Source organism: Eschscholzia californica, unplaced genomic scaffold (assembly GCF_041429995.1).
Source record: "Eschscholzia californica isolate CP2 unplaced genomic scaffold, dmEscCali1.0.p SCAF_3, whole genome shotgun sequence".
Taxonomy (NCBI): domain Eukaryota; kingdom Viridiplantae; phylum Streptophyta; class Magnoliopsida; order Ranunculales; family Papaveraceae; genus Eschscholzia; species Eschscholzia californica.
The window spans coordinates 7701146-7716626 of NW_028238420.1; the positions used below are offsets into that span (position 1 = coordinate 7701146).

The window sequence follows — 15481 nt, forward strand, 5'->3', positions numbered from 1 at the left end:
GTAGCTGTGCGATGATGCGTGAGTCCTTGACTCTGGCCATAATAAAATTATATTAAGTTTAATAGGTTATAAATATAACAATTATTAGAGTTAGTCAAGTGGTTCTTTAGTTGTTCCTAAACTCTACACAACTCAGGTTCAAGTCCCATATGTTGTACTTTTTTTTTTGTTGAACATTTTTTTTGTAATTTAGTTTTGTTCATGTAAGCTTTGCTAATTTTATATTATTGTCCGAAAATTATCTATGACATCTATTATTTATCAACAGATCTTAAATTGTTAGTTTCATGCGTTTGTATGATGATTTAATCATCAATAAAGTTTACGTCAATCTCATTTATTCTTATATGAAGGTCTAAAATTGAATTTAAAATTTTAAATATATGTTAGAATAATGATAGAGAGATAGTATATGCACAAAAAAATATTTTTAAGTTATAGTTTACAAATGCATCTATCTACGTGACAAGCCCGAGGCAGCTCCGGGGGCCAGATGGCTATCCTCCGTTCTTCTACCAGTCCAACTGGGATACGGTGAAGGAGGACATTATTGAGATGGTCACTCAGTTCTTTAGTTCAGCTTCCCTTCCTCCTCAATCCAACCATACTCATATCTGTCTCCTCCCTAAAACCAAAACCCCACAAACTCCGGCGGATTTCAGACCGATTAGTCTTCTCAACACAACCTACAAAACAATTACTAAAATTATGGCTAACCGACTCAAATTACTTCTTCCCGATCTTATCTCTCCCTTTCAGGCGGCGTATGTGCCTGGAAGGCAAATCACGGACAATATCCTGATCAGCCAAGAGCTTGTTCACTCCTTTAAGAAAATCCGCGGGTCCAAAAGCTATTTTGGCCTCAAACTAGACATGTCTAAAGCTTTTGACCGCATCGAATGGAGCTACTTGGAGAACATCATGACCCTCATGGGTTTCGCTCCCCACTGGATCAATTTGATCAAAACATGCCTGACTTCCAGCACCATGGCAGTGCTCATCAATGGTCGTCATGGCTCTGCCTTCGAGGTAAGCCGAGGTATCAGGCAAGGGGATCCCCTCTCTCCTTTTCTTTTTGCTATAGCCATGGAAGGTCTTAGCCGTTTGCTGGAAAATACCAACAACCAAATCCCCTTCGTTGGTTTCCCCATTCCTAACTCCGACCTTTCGATCAAACACTTATTATTTGCCGACGATTGCATTATTTTTGGCCAAAATTCTCTTGAAAACGTCCACAATCTCAAACAAATTCTCAAAGAATTCAGCGAGGCCTCTGGCCAAATGATCAACTATGCCAAATCCAATATTTTCTTTACCAAAAATTCTCACCCCAAATTCAAAAGAATGATGATCCGCAATCTCAAAGTCCACCAATCTACCACCGGGGATAAGTACCTTGGAACCAATCTTTTCATCGAGAAAAATAAAAAACAAGCTTTTAACTCCCTCCTCACCCAAATTAAGAACAAACTCTCCAAGTGGCAAACAAATCTTCTCTCTCAAGCTGGTCGCTCAATTGTTATCTCAACGATTGCAGCGGCCGTTCCTCGATACCAGATGCAGTGTTTTGCCATTTCCAAAGGAATTTGCAACAGCATCGAGTCCATCCAAAGGACTTTCTGGTGGGGAAAATCCAAAACCTTTCACACCATCAACTGGTCCGCTATTTGCAAGCCACGCAAATTCGACGGTTTAGGTATTCGTCTTCCGCTTCTGGACAACCAAGCCTTCCTCGTCAAACTTAATTGGCGGCTTCTCAACAATCCCCAATCCATCTGGGTCAAAGTTTTCAAAGCTAAGTATTTCCCAAAATCTACTAAACCTCTCCCCCCTAAAGCTAATCATTCTTGGCCTTGGAAAGCTATAAGTAAACAGTTCAGTCAAATGGATAGTTTAGTCTTCTGGGACATCAATAAAGGTACTAAGATAAGTATCTGGCATGATTTCTGGATCCCGAACCACCCCCCTCCCATAAACAATCAGCAAAACTCGAGACTTGAATGGGTCGCCCAACTAATTACCAACAACAAATGGAACATTGAAATGCTTAACAATTGTTTTAATCATGATATATGCAATGCTATCCTTAGTATTAATTTGCAGAATGATAAGGAAGACACTGCTAAATGGACGCTCACTAAATCAGGTAATTTTTCTATTAAATCTATGTATAACTATTTGAGAAATGGGAACAATAGTGATATGAATTTTACAACGGACTGGTTCTTCATATGGAACATGAACACGATACCTCGTATAAAACTATTTCTATGGAAATGTTGTACCAACAGTCTACCAGTGAGGGACAAAATTGGTAGGTACATTGGTAATATATACAATTGTACTAACTGTGAAGCTAACGAAACACTAGACCATGTGATGTTACACTGTAACTATGCCAGGGCAATATGGTTTCATTTTCAGGTTAGAACAGAACAACTTACTACGGTCAACCAATGGATTCAGCAATGGAAACAACTAGATGAGGAAACCACGACTTTATATGCAAAAATTTTATGGTTCATATGGAAAGCGAGATGCGAAAATTGCTTTACCGAATCTAAACAAACCCCAAAACAAATGATCATCCGAATCAATAATACATCCACAACACCACTCAAAGTTGAATCTTTACTAACAAAGAAATGCAACAAAAAACCAAGAGAACAAAAATGGAGACCTCCATCGACACCATTTCTTAAAATCAACGTAGACACTTCGTTCATGCAATTGATGGAACCTGCGGGAATAGGGTGCATTATTCATGACGAAGAAGCAAGATTTATCATTGCTGTCGCAGATAAGGTGAGAGGGCAAAATTCAGAAGAATGTGAAAGCTTGGCTATCTATCACGGCATTTTATGGGCAAAGCAACTTCAAATCCCTTATGTTCAAATCGAAAGTGATAATCTAAACATCATCAACTACATCAACGACCAGAAGGAAGGTTTACACTGGCAATCCAGACAGATCATAGTTAAGTCTCTAGAGCTCAAGAACCAGTTCTCAGATATCATCTTCACTCATGTCACTAGAGAAAGCAACACCAAAGCAGATGCACTAGCTAAATGGGGTAGAATTCATGGTCAGAAAAGAGTGTGGAATGTCGAGCCGTCTTTTATTTCCTCTTTCAGTTAGTTTGACTTTGTATGACTTTGTCAGTTTGCTTTTAATATATTTTTATCATCAAAAAAAAAAAAGTGAAAATTTACACTTTACTGATTTTAGGTTGGTCCGGATTGACCTAGGATCATGTTCTGCCCATGGCGGGTTCTTTTTAGTCAATGAATTTATGTTTATTCTAAACTCAATTCTTTGAAGCTACCTTCTAGAAGCACGAATTGGGCTGGAATTGCACCCGTTATGGACACTCCAATTTTGTTACAGAAATGCAAATGAGGCGGCCCACTCGTTGGCCCACTCCATTCTTCCTAGTTAATTCTATTGTTTTTGTTCTTGTGTTAGCCTTAGTGCTTTGTTTTGTTTACTTGTAACTTTGTGTTTGTTCAATTGTTCTCAATCATTATCAATGAAGTTATCAGTTCCAAAAAAAAAAAAAAAATCATTTGAACCTACTTTTATTTCACATAAGGCCAACATACACTTTGTTTTTCCAATCACATTCACATCTCTTTAATGAACTAACGATCATTGATATAATTATCATTGTTTAATTTTTTTTAGTTTTTAATTTATGTTTTTGACTTTTATTTCACTTTCTTTCGGGCGAATTAATATTTTCACATTCGTATTGGAATAAATTAAATAAATATAGTACTAAAATTTTAAAATCTCATAATTTTCTAATCTAGTTTTCTGTCAAAAATAAAAATTCGGTGTGGTCAACTATATATGTATACTATATATATGTTATTCCTGCTCATTTAAGTTTTTATCTCCTACTAAAGTGTGCCCCCACAAGTGAAAATTTATGGGTCCGCCACTGGGCACGAGAAGGTGGCAGCAAGCCTAGATTCCCTAACTTAAGGCCCTGAGGCCATGACTAAGGTCTGCAAAAAAGAAAGAACGACCAAGTAAACAAGCACGGTTTGCCTGAGCTCTGATGAATGTCAATTGACATGGAAGGGTAAAGCATGCGAAAAACCAACTTTCTATGCACGATCCGCAAAATCGCCAAAGGATCTTTCGATGTTAGAAGATATGCAATCATGGAATATTAATATATTATCATCCTAACCACCATCAACGCGTTGCTCCATCTAAGTCGGTGCCTTATCACATTATCTAAGCGATTCATTATGGTCAGCTAACCGAACCTACATAAACATCACATGTTCACCTAATAGGGTCATGTGATTCATCTTCTAAACCTAGACTTTTGAATATTCAATCTTTTAGCGGCAAAACACCCCACTGACTTGAGCGTTAGAAAGGTCTCTGATTTTTTGCAGTTAACGTTTTTGAAATTATCACAAGGAAGGTTCGTGTCTGTTCGTTGATTCTTCATTACCTGAGTGATATCCTAAAACTACTTTTAGACAACATCCGAGTGAATGTGGGAAGACAAAACAGTACCCATAATAAAGAAGAAAAAAATACTCTAATTCAGATTCGATGGAGAGTACTTACCAAGAAAATCTGTTGGAAACATCTAATTAAGATTCGAAGATTATAGATATATAAGGAGTATTTACGGATTCTCTTGTAGGAAAAATATATGAAATATAAAATCATGGGATGTGTAGTTTAAAAAAAATGAGTAGTGACTAATTTAGTGTAGGTATAATTACTGAAAGATTTTAAACCATTTGTTTTAAGATATCCCAATCAGTTAGATTTGATCGAAAACGAATTTCCAAATGAAAACGAAGGATCAAAACTTACCTCTCAAACAACCGACTGAGTTTTTTTAACATATAGTATTCTATGAAATTTCAAACATACACAAAGTCTTAAGATATGGTACTCATAAGTCTATAACATTTGTGTAATTTCTTCTTTTTCTTTGTAGTTATCATTATCCTTTCTCAAATTTCTCCAAATAAGAATTATAGATTTAAAGATAAGATTAGGCAAGTGAGGAAGAGGATAAGAATGATAAAATTGGAAATACATATAATTTCAAAAGTGTGGAATGACATTAATCTCTTTGTTTCTTACCTAGACAAGTTACTTTTTGATTGTGAAATGCATTGATTGGCTTCTTTTTGTTCACTGCATTTATTGACTTTACAACAAAAACTTGTATGGGTTGGGTTCACAAGTCTTGTATCTTTCTCTTAAAAATATTTTGTCTTATCCAAATAGGCAGATTATACTATTTTTACTTAAAAAGGAAGTGGGAGACATTGGAGTTATTTTAAAGAGAAGAGGAATCAAGTATCATGTTAAAATTTTCCAAAAAAAAAAGTATCATGTAATAAAAAAAAAAAAAAAATCCACCAACTACACCAGTAGATTGCAACATGCAAAAACCTATACTAGTTGACAAGCATATCATGCTAGAACGGGATGCAAATGTAGAAGTTCTTCTTTCTTTTTTTATTACCTTCCTCGCGTATGTATAAGACCAAATCTTCGATTTTTAAAAAGGATTACTAATCATTAACTTTCGAGGAATCCTTCATCAGCGATTGTGAATGATTGACTTTTTCAATCTTTTCGACCTTGGTTCCGTAGGAGCAATTCAGAAAGATTGAGAAATAGAACCATCTGATTTGATTCGTTCTCAATAACCATGACATGATCATCTTAAGGTGATCTTTTTGTCGACGGATGCTCCTATTACACTAGTAGCCTCTGAAGGATGAGAACCAACTATGTAGCATCTACATCGAGAATTCAAGTATTGTATACGTCATTAGTCCAATCCCTTGTAGGAACTACCCTTAACAACAAACTTGCAAAATGGATCTGTTTATCATAAAGAGATTCGTTGTTCCTGACCCTGCTTCACCTTAATTGTTATTTGAACAAAAAGATCATAATAAACTTTTGGTAAAAGTTATGTCTTCGTAAGTACAGTTTAAGGTGCACGATAAATAGAAAGGGTTGAAAGTTGTCTAACTAGTTATTTATCGTTTGAATTGATGAGGAAGTAATTTCAATATATGCAGTTGTTCATTGATGAGAAAGTAGTACTTATACCCATTTTTTAATGTACTAATAAAAGTTATGTGCAATATATTTTTGCACATAAAAGAATTTGTCCAAAAAAGAAAGACAATTAGGAGGTTTTAGTTTGAGAACAAATATATTAGGGTCAAATCTCTTAGTTATATGATTTTATCATTTTTCAACCCCTTGATCTTATGATTTTATCATTTTTCAACCACTAGCAATTACCATTCTTGATTTTTCCCACTTCAATTCTTCTTTATAATCTTCTCTTATCTCCTCTTCATTTGATCTTATGAAAAAACTAAGGAACAATTGTTTAAGAGTTCTCAACTTTGATATAAGAAGTATGAGCAAATCAACTAAGAGAATAAACTCTTTGCCATAAAGGAACCCACAAACATGTTTTCAAACATCAAAAGAAAACCATCTTTGAGAATAAGCATGATTTCTTTGATACATTCTATCAAACACTTCATGTGCATCATATTGGAAATCAAGATTTTGGACAACTATAAGTATAGTTTCAAGATAAACATGGGGTATATAACTATTCTAACAAGAAATCCATGAATTCTTTTCCCCCTCTCTAATAGCTTTCCAATGTCTCTCAAAATATAACTTCATGGACCATGGATACACATAGATTTGATGTTGTGGAGGACTTGACATTTGAAATGCTTGAGATCATTGAAGAGTATATCATGTGATTTCTTCAACAAATCACTCTTGTTTGGATCTTTCATCTTCTTGTTAATCTTCATCATCTTCAAATACTATTGAGAAAAGTATTGAAGAATGATTAGATCTCAACAATAGAAAATAACTACTCTTATTGAAAAGGAAAAAAAAAAAAACACTAAACTTGAACTAAAAACCGATAAAAGCCCGGCGAACGGTAGCCATTAATGGGACTACCGCCGCCGGCAAGCAGAAGACTCTATTGACTAACCCAAGAAAGAAACCTAGAAGCTCTTACACCATGTAAGAAAAGAGAATTTGTATTGATTGTATTGATTTCCTAAGCTATTACATAAGTCTTTATAAGGAGTTACATAGGAGAGAAGTTTTATCTATTGGGCAATGTGGTACTAAATATTCTAACACTTATATATTCTAACACCAAATTTACATCTCTGTGGAAAAGAAAACTTGTGAAATTTTGCATCCTGACACTTAACCGTTCTAACGATAAAGACGGATTGCCTTTTCTTGCTAATAATGGGCCTTCTTCAAAGTTCGAAGGTCATATAAGATAGGGGACCAGAAAATTAAACCCCAAACGGGAATAATTGAAAAGGTAAAAGACAAATCAACTGAAAGGAAATCAACTGAAGCCAATGGACATTAGAGAGAGAGAGAGAGAAAAGGAGAGGAGTGAAAGAGAAAGAAAATGAAATATTCATACTCACCCATTACTATGGCCCACAAGAAATCCTACTAATTGAGAGGCCAACCAATAAGAATAGTGAAATTAAGATTTACATTATGAGCTTAGCCAATAAGAATTGAGATAAGGCAAAGTGGTGGGTCCTAAGAAAACTCAGATCTTTAGAAAAAACCCAAAAACAAGGGCCATGACAGAAGTGAGAAAATTGGTCCTTAGAATTGTGAGGGAAGATGATACAACCACTGAAAATGTAGACATTTTTGAGAGAAAAATAAAATCAATAGCTAAGATTTTCTCGAAATTTATATGCAAATCTAGAGAGCGTTGACTCTCAAATCAAAGCCATTGATTTCTGATTCTCTCCTGAGTCGATTGGATTTTCGGAGGCCAGAGCATTTTCGAAAGTATCACACGAGGCCAAGGAGGCTGTAAATGTAAAAGCAACTAGTGGGTCACCAAAAAAATACAAACACATTCTCACATTGTCAAGTCTCCACTCTCAACCCTCTCTCTCAAACTCCATAATTCAATAATTGAACAACTTGGGGTCTTCAACTAGGTCTTCAATCTCAATTGCAAAACCTCTTAAAGTATAATATATAAAACCACATTTCATGCTTATTAAAATATCTAGATCTTTTGTGCTTTTTGAATATCTTGATCACTACTAACCAGTTCAGTTAGATTTGATCCATTGATTCTCAATTAAAATTTAGAGTTTGATGAGCTCTATCAAGAAAACGGCGAATGCCGTGGGTGGGAAAACAGCTAGGGCTTGTGATGGTTGCATATGTAAAAGAGCACGTTGGTATTGTGCAGCAGATGATGCTTTTCTATGTCAAGCTTGTGATGCTTCTGTTCATTCAGCAAATTCATTAGCACAAAGACACGAACGAGTTCGTCTAAAGACATCTTCGATGAAACCAACCGAAAAACCAAATAACCTATCGATCGAGATAAACAATAGCTCTTCTTTGCCAACTTGGGACCATGGTTTTTGTCGAAAACCTAGAACTCCAAGACATGGGAAACCGATGATATCGAAATCAACTAAGGCTGAAGAAGAAGCTATTGGTCTTATGAATACTTCTGTTCTTCCTCTTGTCCCTGAGATTGGTTGTGATGAAATATCTCCTGATGATGAGAGTGAAGAGCAACTTTTATATCGTGTCCCGATATTCGATCCTTTTGTTGCTGAATTTTGTACATCAATAATGCCTAATGAAGTACCGGGCGTTAGCCTGACTGATCGCCACCATCATCATGAAGACCAACTTAGTACTTATAAGAGTACCAAGGGTTTGCCCAACGAAGAATATGGACATGCTACAGAAGAACTCGAAAACTTATCGGGTCTTAATCTTCCTTCGGATATGGATCTTACAGAATTTGCAGCAGATGTAGAGACTTTACTAGGTCGAGGACTGGACGAAGACTCATTTGGAATGAAAGGGTTGGGACTACTTGATTCAAATGAAGAAAATTATTGTTGTTTTGGGAGTACTAATACTGCAAAAGTGAAGGAGGAGGAGGAAGAAGAAGAAGAGGAAGTTGATGAGGAATTGGAAGCTGTTGTTACATGTCATATGGACCAAGAATTCGATATGTCGAAAGATACTTTAGATTTGAATTTTGATTACGAATCGCCTACTACAGAAGGAGAAGAAGAAGACATGAAGGTTGTAAACAATATGACTCCTATGACGATGATGACGATGAACGACAATAAAATGACGAAAAGTTTATCATTGAGGCTCAATTACGAGTCAGTGATCGATGCATGGGCAAGCCAGGGCTCACCATGGACTACGGCCGATCAACCACAATCAAACCCTGATAACTACTGGCAGGACTGTGTGGTAAGTTTTCTTACTTGATCATGACAACCCATTTAGGTTTTCTTACCCTACTTAGTTTATACCCAACAAAACTACATGAAATACTACTACTAGTAGATATGTTCTCTAAAGTATGAAACTAACATAAACATGTTCTCAGATTGTGAGATATAATTTAAGTATAATGGTAGGGCGCAAGAAAACCAGGCATACTCTAGGCGGAAATCCTATGTGGATTGATGTGATTCGTGTTTTCAATGATTCTGATCCACTAAACAAGGAATCGCGGCAAACCACACAAGATTTCTACCAAGAGTCTGCCTAGTTTTTCTTGTTCTCTAGCATTACTCGTAATTAATTAAGTAGTTCCTAACTCTTTTGTTTGATGAATTTTATGTGCATAGGTACCGTGTCATACCGATCAGATTCATCACCATGGATACGGAGATCTCAGGGGCATAGTTGGAGTAGGGGTAGGAGGAGGAGGAGGGCAAGTAGGAATGGGAGGAGATGGAGGAAGAGAAGCAAGAGTGTCAAGATACAAAGAGAAAAGAAGGACAAGATTGTTTTCTAAGAAGATAAGATATGAAGTTCGAAAGCTTAACGCAGAGAAGAGACCAAGAATGAAAGGAAGATTCGTCAAGAGGCCGTCGTCTTCTTCGTCATCTTTCATGGCTACTACTACTACTAATTTGCCCTTCTGAAGAAGAAACTACTAGTTAACCTAAGAAAAACCAAAAACACAAGTAAGAAATATTTAATAGTACTTGTTAGTGAAAATTGAGAACTATTTTACATTTTTCTAGCTGTTTAGTATAGCACCATGTTTTTGCTTGTTCTTGTTAGATAAATTCTAACACTAGAATGAGTTATCTGGTTCCTTTTTAATGGCTTGTACCATAAGTTTTGAAAATAATCGCGCAATCTATCGCTTGTTGTAATGTGTCACTTGCTTACCTTAATTGATGTTTATTATATTTTCGGGTACAAGATATTTATGAAAAATTTGAAGTACTAAAAAATGCTCTTATATTTTCTACATATATAAGAACAATTTTGTTGATTAACTTCATTTTGTATTTTTTTTCTGATGATCAAAAGACAATACGATCACCTCTATTTGTACTGCTAATTTAGGATGACCCAGATAGTCCCTTGTCGGAAATTTAAAAAACATTTACAAGATTCATGTTTTCTAGACTCATCTCTTTGAACACTCAAACTGAAAATACAAAGAGGCTTAATCTAGATATTTCTTAGAAATAAATCAGAATTTGATATCTAGGAAACTATTAGAGCATTTCCAATGCAAGACTCAACAAAAACTCTAGAAGTCCTATGTGTTAAGTGTGAAAAATGGATCTCTAAATGGTCTTTTTCCTATTTGGTCATTTAGAGACACTCTATTGCAAAACCTTCTCCAATGAAACACTCAAGAGAAACTCTAAAAACTCTAATTTAGAGTGTCCTCTTCACTTTAGAGATTAATGTTGAGTTTTGCATTGGAGATGAATTTTAAAGAAAAACTCTAAAAAAAATCCCATGTGGCACTCTAAGATTTAGAGTTTGAGTGTTGCATTGGAGATGCTCTTAGTACTCAGGACGAGTTAGATTCAAGTTCTGTGAGAATGGGTATCTAGTGTTATCAAGATAGAATTAAGAAAAGGCAATTGTATTGAAAGGAAATTGTATTGCTTGATGATTTTACAAGGGAATAATAACCTCTATTTATGCTATTGTACAATGGATCTATATAAAGAAGGCAAGTTGTCACTGGTTGTAATTCTTGGATGAGAGGAAACCATATATTTGGTAAAGGAAACCATATATTTGGTTCCTTAAATATGACGAGGATAAGAGACAATCTTGGTGATCCATATTCTTTCTTTATTTCAACACTCCCCTTCAAGTTGAATTGTGGGATTTCCAAAATTCAACTTGTCCAAACACTTGTGAAGGATTCTTCATTAACTGATTTTGTTAAAATATCAGCAAGTTGGTTTTCTGATCGCACAAAGGGTAGGGTAATGATCTTTGCTTCCAGCTTCTCTTTGATGAAGTGTCGATCTACCTCTATGTGCTTCGTTCGATCGTGTTGTACTGGGTTCTCTGAAATTTGGATGGCTGCTTCATTATCACTTATAATCTTGCTAGTTTCTTGTGGTGGATATCCTATCTCAGTTAAGAGATTTCGCACCCATAGTACTTCAGTTGACTCCCTTGCTATCCCTCTGAATTCAGCTTCAGCACTTGAAAGAGCCACTACCTTTTGTTTTTTGCTTCTCCAAAGTCACGAGATTTCCACCAACCAGGATAAAGTATCCTGACGTTGACCTTCGATTGCCTTTATCTCCTGCCCAGTCTGCATCAGTGTATAATTGAGTTTCTAGATGCCCATTAGGTCTGAACAAGACTCCATGACCAGCTGTTCCTTTGAAATATATCTTAGAATTCTTAAGACTGCATCCATATGAGCACTCTGGGGCTGATGCATAAATTGACTTACAACTCCTACAACATATGCTATATCAGGTCGAGTGTGTGAGAGATATATCAGTTTTCCTACCATTCGTTGGTATCTTTCTTTGTCAGCTAGCTCTGCTTTTTCCTCCATATAGAGCTTTTGGTTCACAATCATAGGAGTATCTACTGGTTTGCAATCGACCATTCCAACTTCTGCTAGTAAATCAAGAACATACTTCTTTTGACATATGAAAATTTCCTGTTTCGATCTTAGAACTTCAATTCCAAGAAAGTATTTAAGTCTCCCTGGGTCTTCATTTCAAACTCTGTAAACAAGTTTTTCTTTAATCTGGCTATTTCTTCATGATCATTACCTGTAATAATCATGTCATCAACATAGATTATTAGACAGGTTATGAGGTTGTTTCTCTGTTTCAAGAACAATGTATGATCAGAGTTACTTTGCTTAAACCCATAGTTCTTCACGGCTAAGGTGAATCTGCCAAACCATGCTCTGGGAGACTGCTTCAAACCGTACAGAGATTTTTTTAGAAGGCATACTTCCCTTTCTCCGAAGTTATTTGTGAACCCATGTGGAGCTTCCATATAAACTTCTTCTTTAAGCTCTCCATGTAGGAAAACATTTTTTACATCCAACTGATGAAGTGGCCAATCTTTATTTGCTGCTATGGAAAAGAGAACTCTGATTGTATTAATCTTTGCGACTGGAGAGAAAGTTTTCGAGTAATCAATCCCGTACGTTTGAGTGTAGCCTTTAGCTACCAACCTAGCTTTATATCTTTCGATTGTACCGTCGGGTTTGTACTTAATTGTATAGACCCAACGGCATCCAACTGTTTTCTTCCCTGATGGCAAGACACATTTTTCTCACGTGTTGTTTTTTCTCAAGGCTCTCATATCTTCTTCCATTGCATCTTTCCAGTGCTTTGATTTTAAGGCTTGTTCTGTGTTGTGAGGAATTTCTTCAGCATACAGAGATGAGGAGTACGCCTTGGCTTCCTTGGAAAGATTTCCTTTGGCTATGTTAGCAATAGGGTATCTACATCCCCGAGCCTCCTTTTCTGGAGAATATCTTTTAGGTGGGACTCCCCGATTTATTCTAGGAGGCAACTCATATCTTCCCCTTGTATCTTGTATTGGAGAATTTTCCTGTTCCTGTATATTGTCATCTTCTTTTGTTGTTTCATTAGTAATATTCTCAGCGGTTTCAACAGGATCAGGTAGAACATTAGGATCAGGTGGAGTAGTATTACTTACCTCAGGTATCAAGTTGGGAGCAGTTTCTTGGGTGACACTGACATTTGGAACTTCTGTATGTGTGGAAGGAGGAGACTCATTTTGGATACTGTGGCTTCTCCCTTCTTCACATGTCACATATCTCAACCAACTCAGTGTGCCAAGTGATTCACTCTCCCCTTGGCTACTGTGTTGGGAGGCAAAATGATACTCGGTTTCAAGAAAATCACAGTTCATAGTGGTAAACATATGTCTGATTTTTGGGTTGTAGCATCGATATCCCTTTTAATCTACTCCATATCCAACAAAGACACATTTTTCAGCACATGGATCGAGTTTAGTTCTGTTTGACTTAGGTATATGGGGGAAAACTGTACATCCAAAAATTCGGGGTTCAAGAGTAAGAATGGGGGGCAGTTTTGTGGTTTCTGAAAGAACTTGTAATGGGGTTTTTGTTTTTAGGATTTGAGTGGGCAGACGATTAATAAGATAAGTGGTCGTAGCAAGGGCTTCTGGCCAATAAAGTTTGGGAACCTGTGATTTAATTAGAAGGGCCCTGGTTATTTCTAACAGTATGCGATTTTTTCGTTCCGCGACACCATTTTGTTCGGGAGTATGGGTGCATGTGGTTTGATGAATTACGCCTTTGGTTTGGAAAAATTGTTTCATATTGGTGTTAACAAATTCCCCTCCATTATCTGATCGGAAAATTTGAATGTTTTTCTGAAATTGGGTTTGGATCATGGTGTAAAAAATCTTGAATTTCTCAAGAACTTCAGACTTATTTTTTAATAGATACACCCAGGTCATTCGTGTACAATCATCCACAAATATCACAAAAAAACGAAGGTTTTGCCCCCCAATAACTGGAGCTGGACCCCATACGTCCGAGTGGATTAATGAAAAAGGTATATCAACCCTTGTGTTACTTGGTTTAAAGGTTTTTCGATGACTTTTAGCTAAAACACAAGTCTCACAATGTGTCTTATAACTTGAAGGAAGTAAATTAGGTAATATAAAATATGCAAATAACTCGTGGATGGATGCCCCAATCTTCTATGCCATAACCAGGCTTCACGTTCTGTTGTCTCATGAGAAAGCATTGCAGTACCACTTTGAGTCACCTCATCCTCGTAATACAATCCTTGTCTTTCAGTGCCACGCCCAATAATCGCTCCCGTCCTGATATCCTGTAAAATAAAAAAAGTAGGTTGCATGAGGACTGAGCAATTTAACTCTTTTGTTACATGACTTATTGATAAGAGTTTATGTGACAAGGAGGGAACATAGAGACAATTAGAAAGTTTAAGCGTTGGAGAAATTTCAATTGTTTCCCCATTTTTCACATTCATTGTTTATCCATTCGCTGCTTGTATATATGATTTTGTAGGCTTGGTTGATGTGACAAAATCTGATAACTCGTAATTCATGGTGTCAGTGGCTCCGCAATCAAATATCCATGATTGTTCTTGTCTTCTTCTAATATAATTTTTAGGAGGTAAATTGTAATTAAATAGAGAGTAAGAATGGGTTTTTGAGATGTCTCTCTCAAACCCAATACCTGTAGACATTGAGAACCCCCCATACTCTTCTTCGTCATGCACCATAGCCATTCCCCCAAATCCACTACTGTTCCGATCACTATTATAGGTGTTGGCGGCTTCATTATTGCCCACTGCAGAAGAAGCTTTCCCTGTTTCTTGACCATTATTTTTTATTCCTTTTTTGTGACCGTCAGACCACCACTCGGGATATCCGACAAGCTTAAAACATTGCTCTTTGGTATGTTTTGTCATACCACAGTGAGTACACTTAAGGTGAGACTTGTCCTCTTTGGTTGATGGTCCGGGTTTTTTTCCCTCGGATCGACGGTGACCCTTTGTTATGAGGCCTATTCCTGTTTCGGAGGCACTCAAACCAGCTGCTATGTTACCTGCATCAATAGACGTTGCTCCTAGAATGGTCTGGTGAGCAGCCTCTTTACGGACAGCAGCATAGGCTGCCTCTGCAGTTGGGAGAGGTTCCAACCGAAGAATTTCCCTTTTAGTGGGGTCATATTTTCGATTTAGGGCATTTAGAAATTGAAAAAGTTTTTGTTCTGACCTGATTTTTGAGTAGGTTTGGATGTCTTCTGGACACTTCATGGGATTCAGATCGATTCGGTCAATCTCACCCCAAATACCTTGTAGTGTAATCCAGAAATCTTCAAGGGAACTTTCATTCTGTTTGATGTCATTTGCTTTAACGTGAAGGTTGATCGTCTGCAACTTGTCTCTACCACTGCTATATGTGACCAACAGAGCATCCCACAACGATTTTGCTGTGGGAAACTCGGTTAGATTGCCCGCAAGTACTGGTTCAATATTCTGTATCAACCATGAAAAAAACGACTAAGTCGTCTTGTTCCCATTGTTCGTAAGCTTCATGATTTCGATCTGGTGGGTTTGAAGTTAAA

At 36.7% G+C, this 15481-nt stretch overlaps 1 protein-coding gene across 1 annotated transcript; it reads left to right on the forward strand.

Annotated features, from left to right (window-relative positions):
• Window positions 1-7655: 7655 nt before the first annotated feature.
• Window positions 7656-10293, forward strand: LOC147548123 (zinc finger protein CONSTANS-LIKE 16-like). Its single transcript, XM_086669524.1, has 2 exons — window positions 7656-9327; window positions 9711-10293. Exons 1-2 carry the CDS (start codon window positions 8191-8193, stop codon window positions 10008-10010), a joined length of 1437 nt encoding a protein of 478 aa, XP_086525650.1. The 5' UTR covers window positions 7656-8190; the 3' UTR covers window positions 10011-10293.
• Window positions 10294-15481: the final 5188 nt, after the last annotated feature.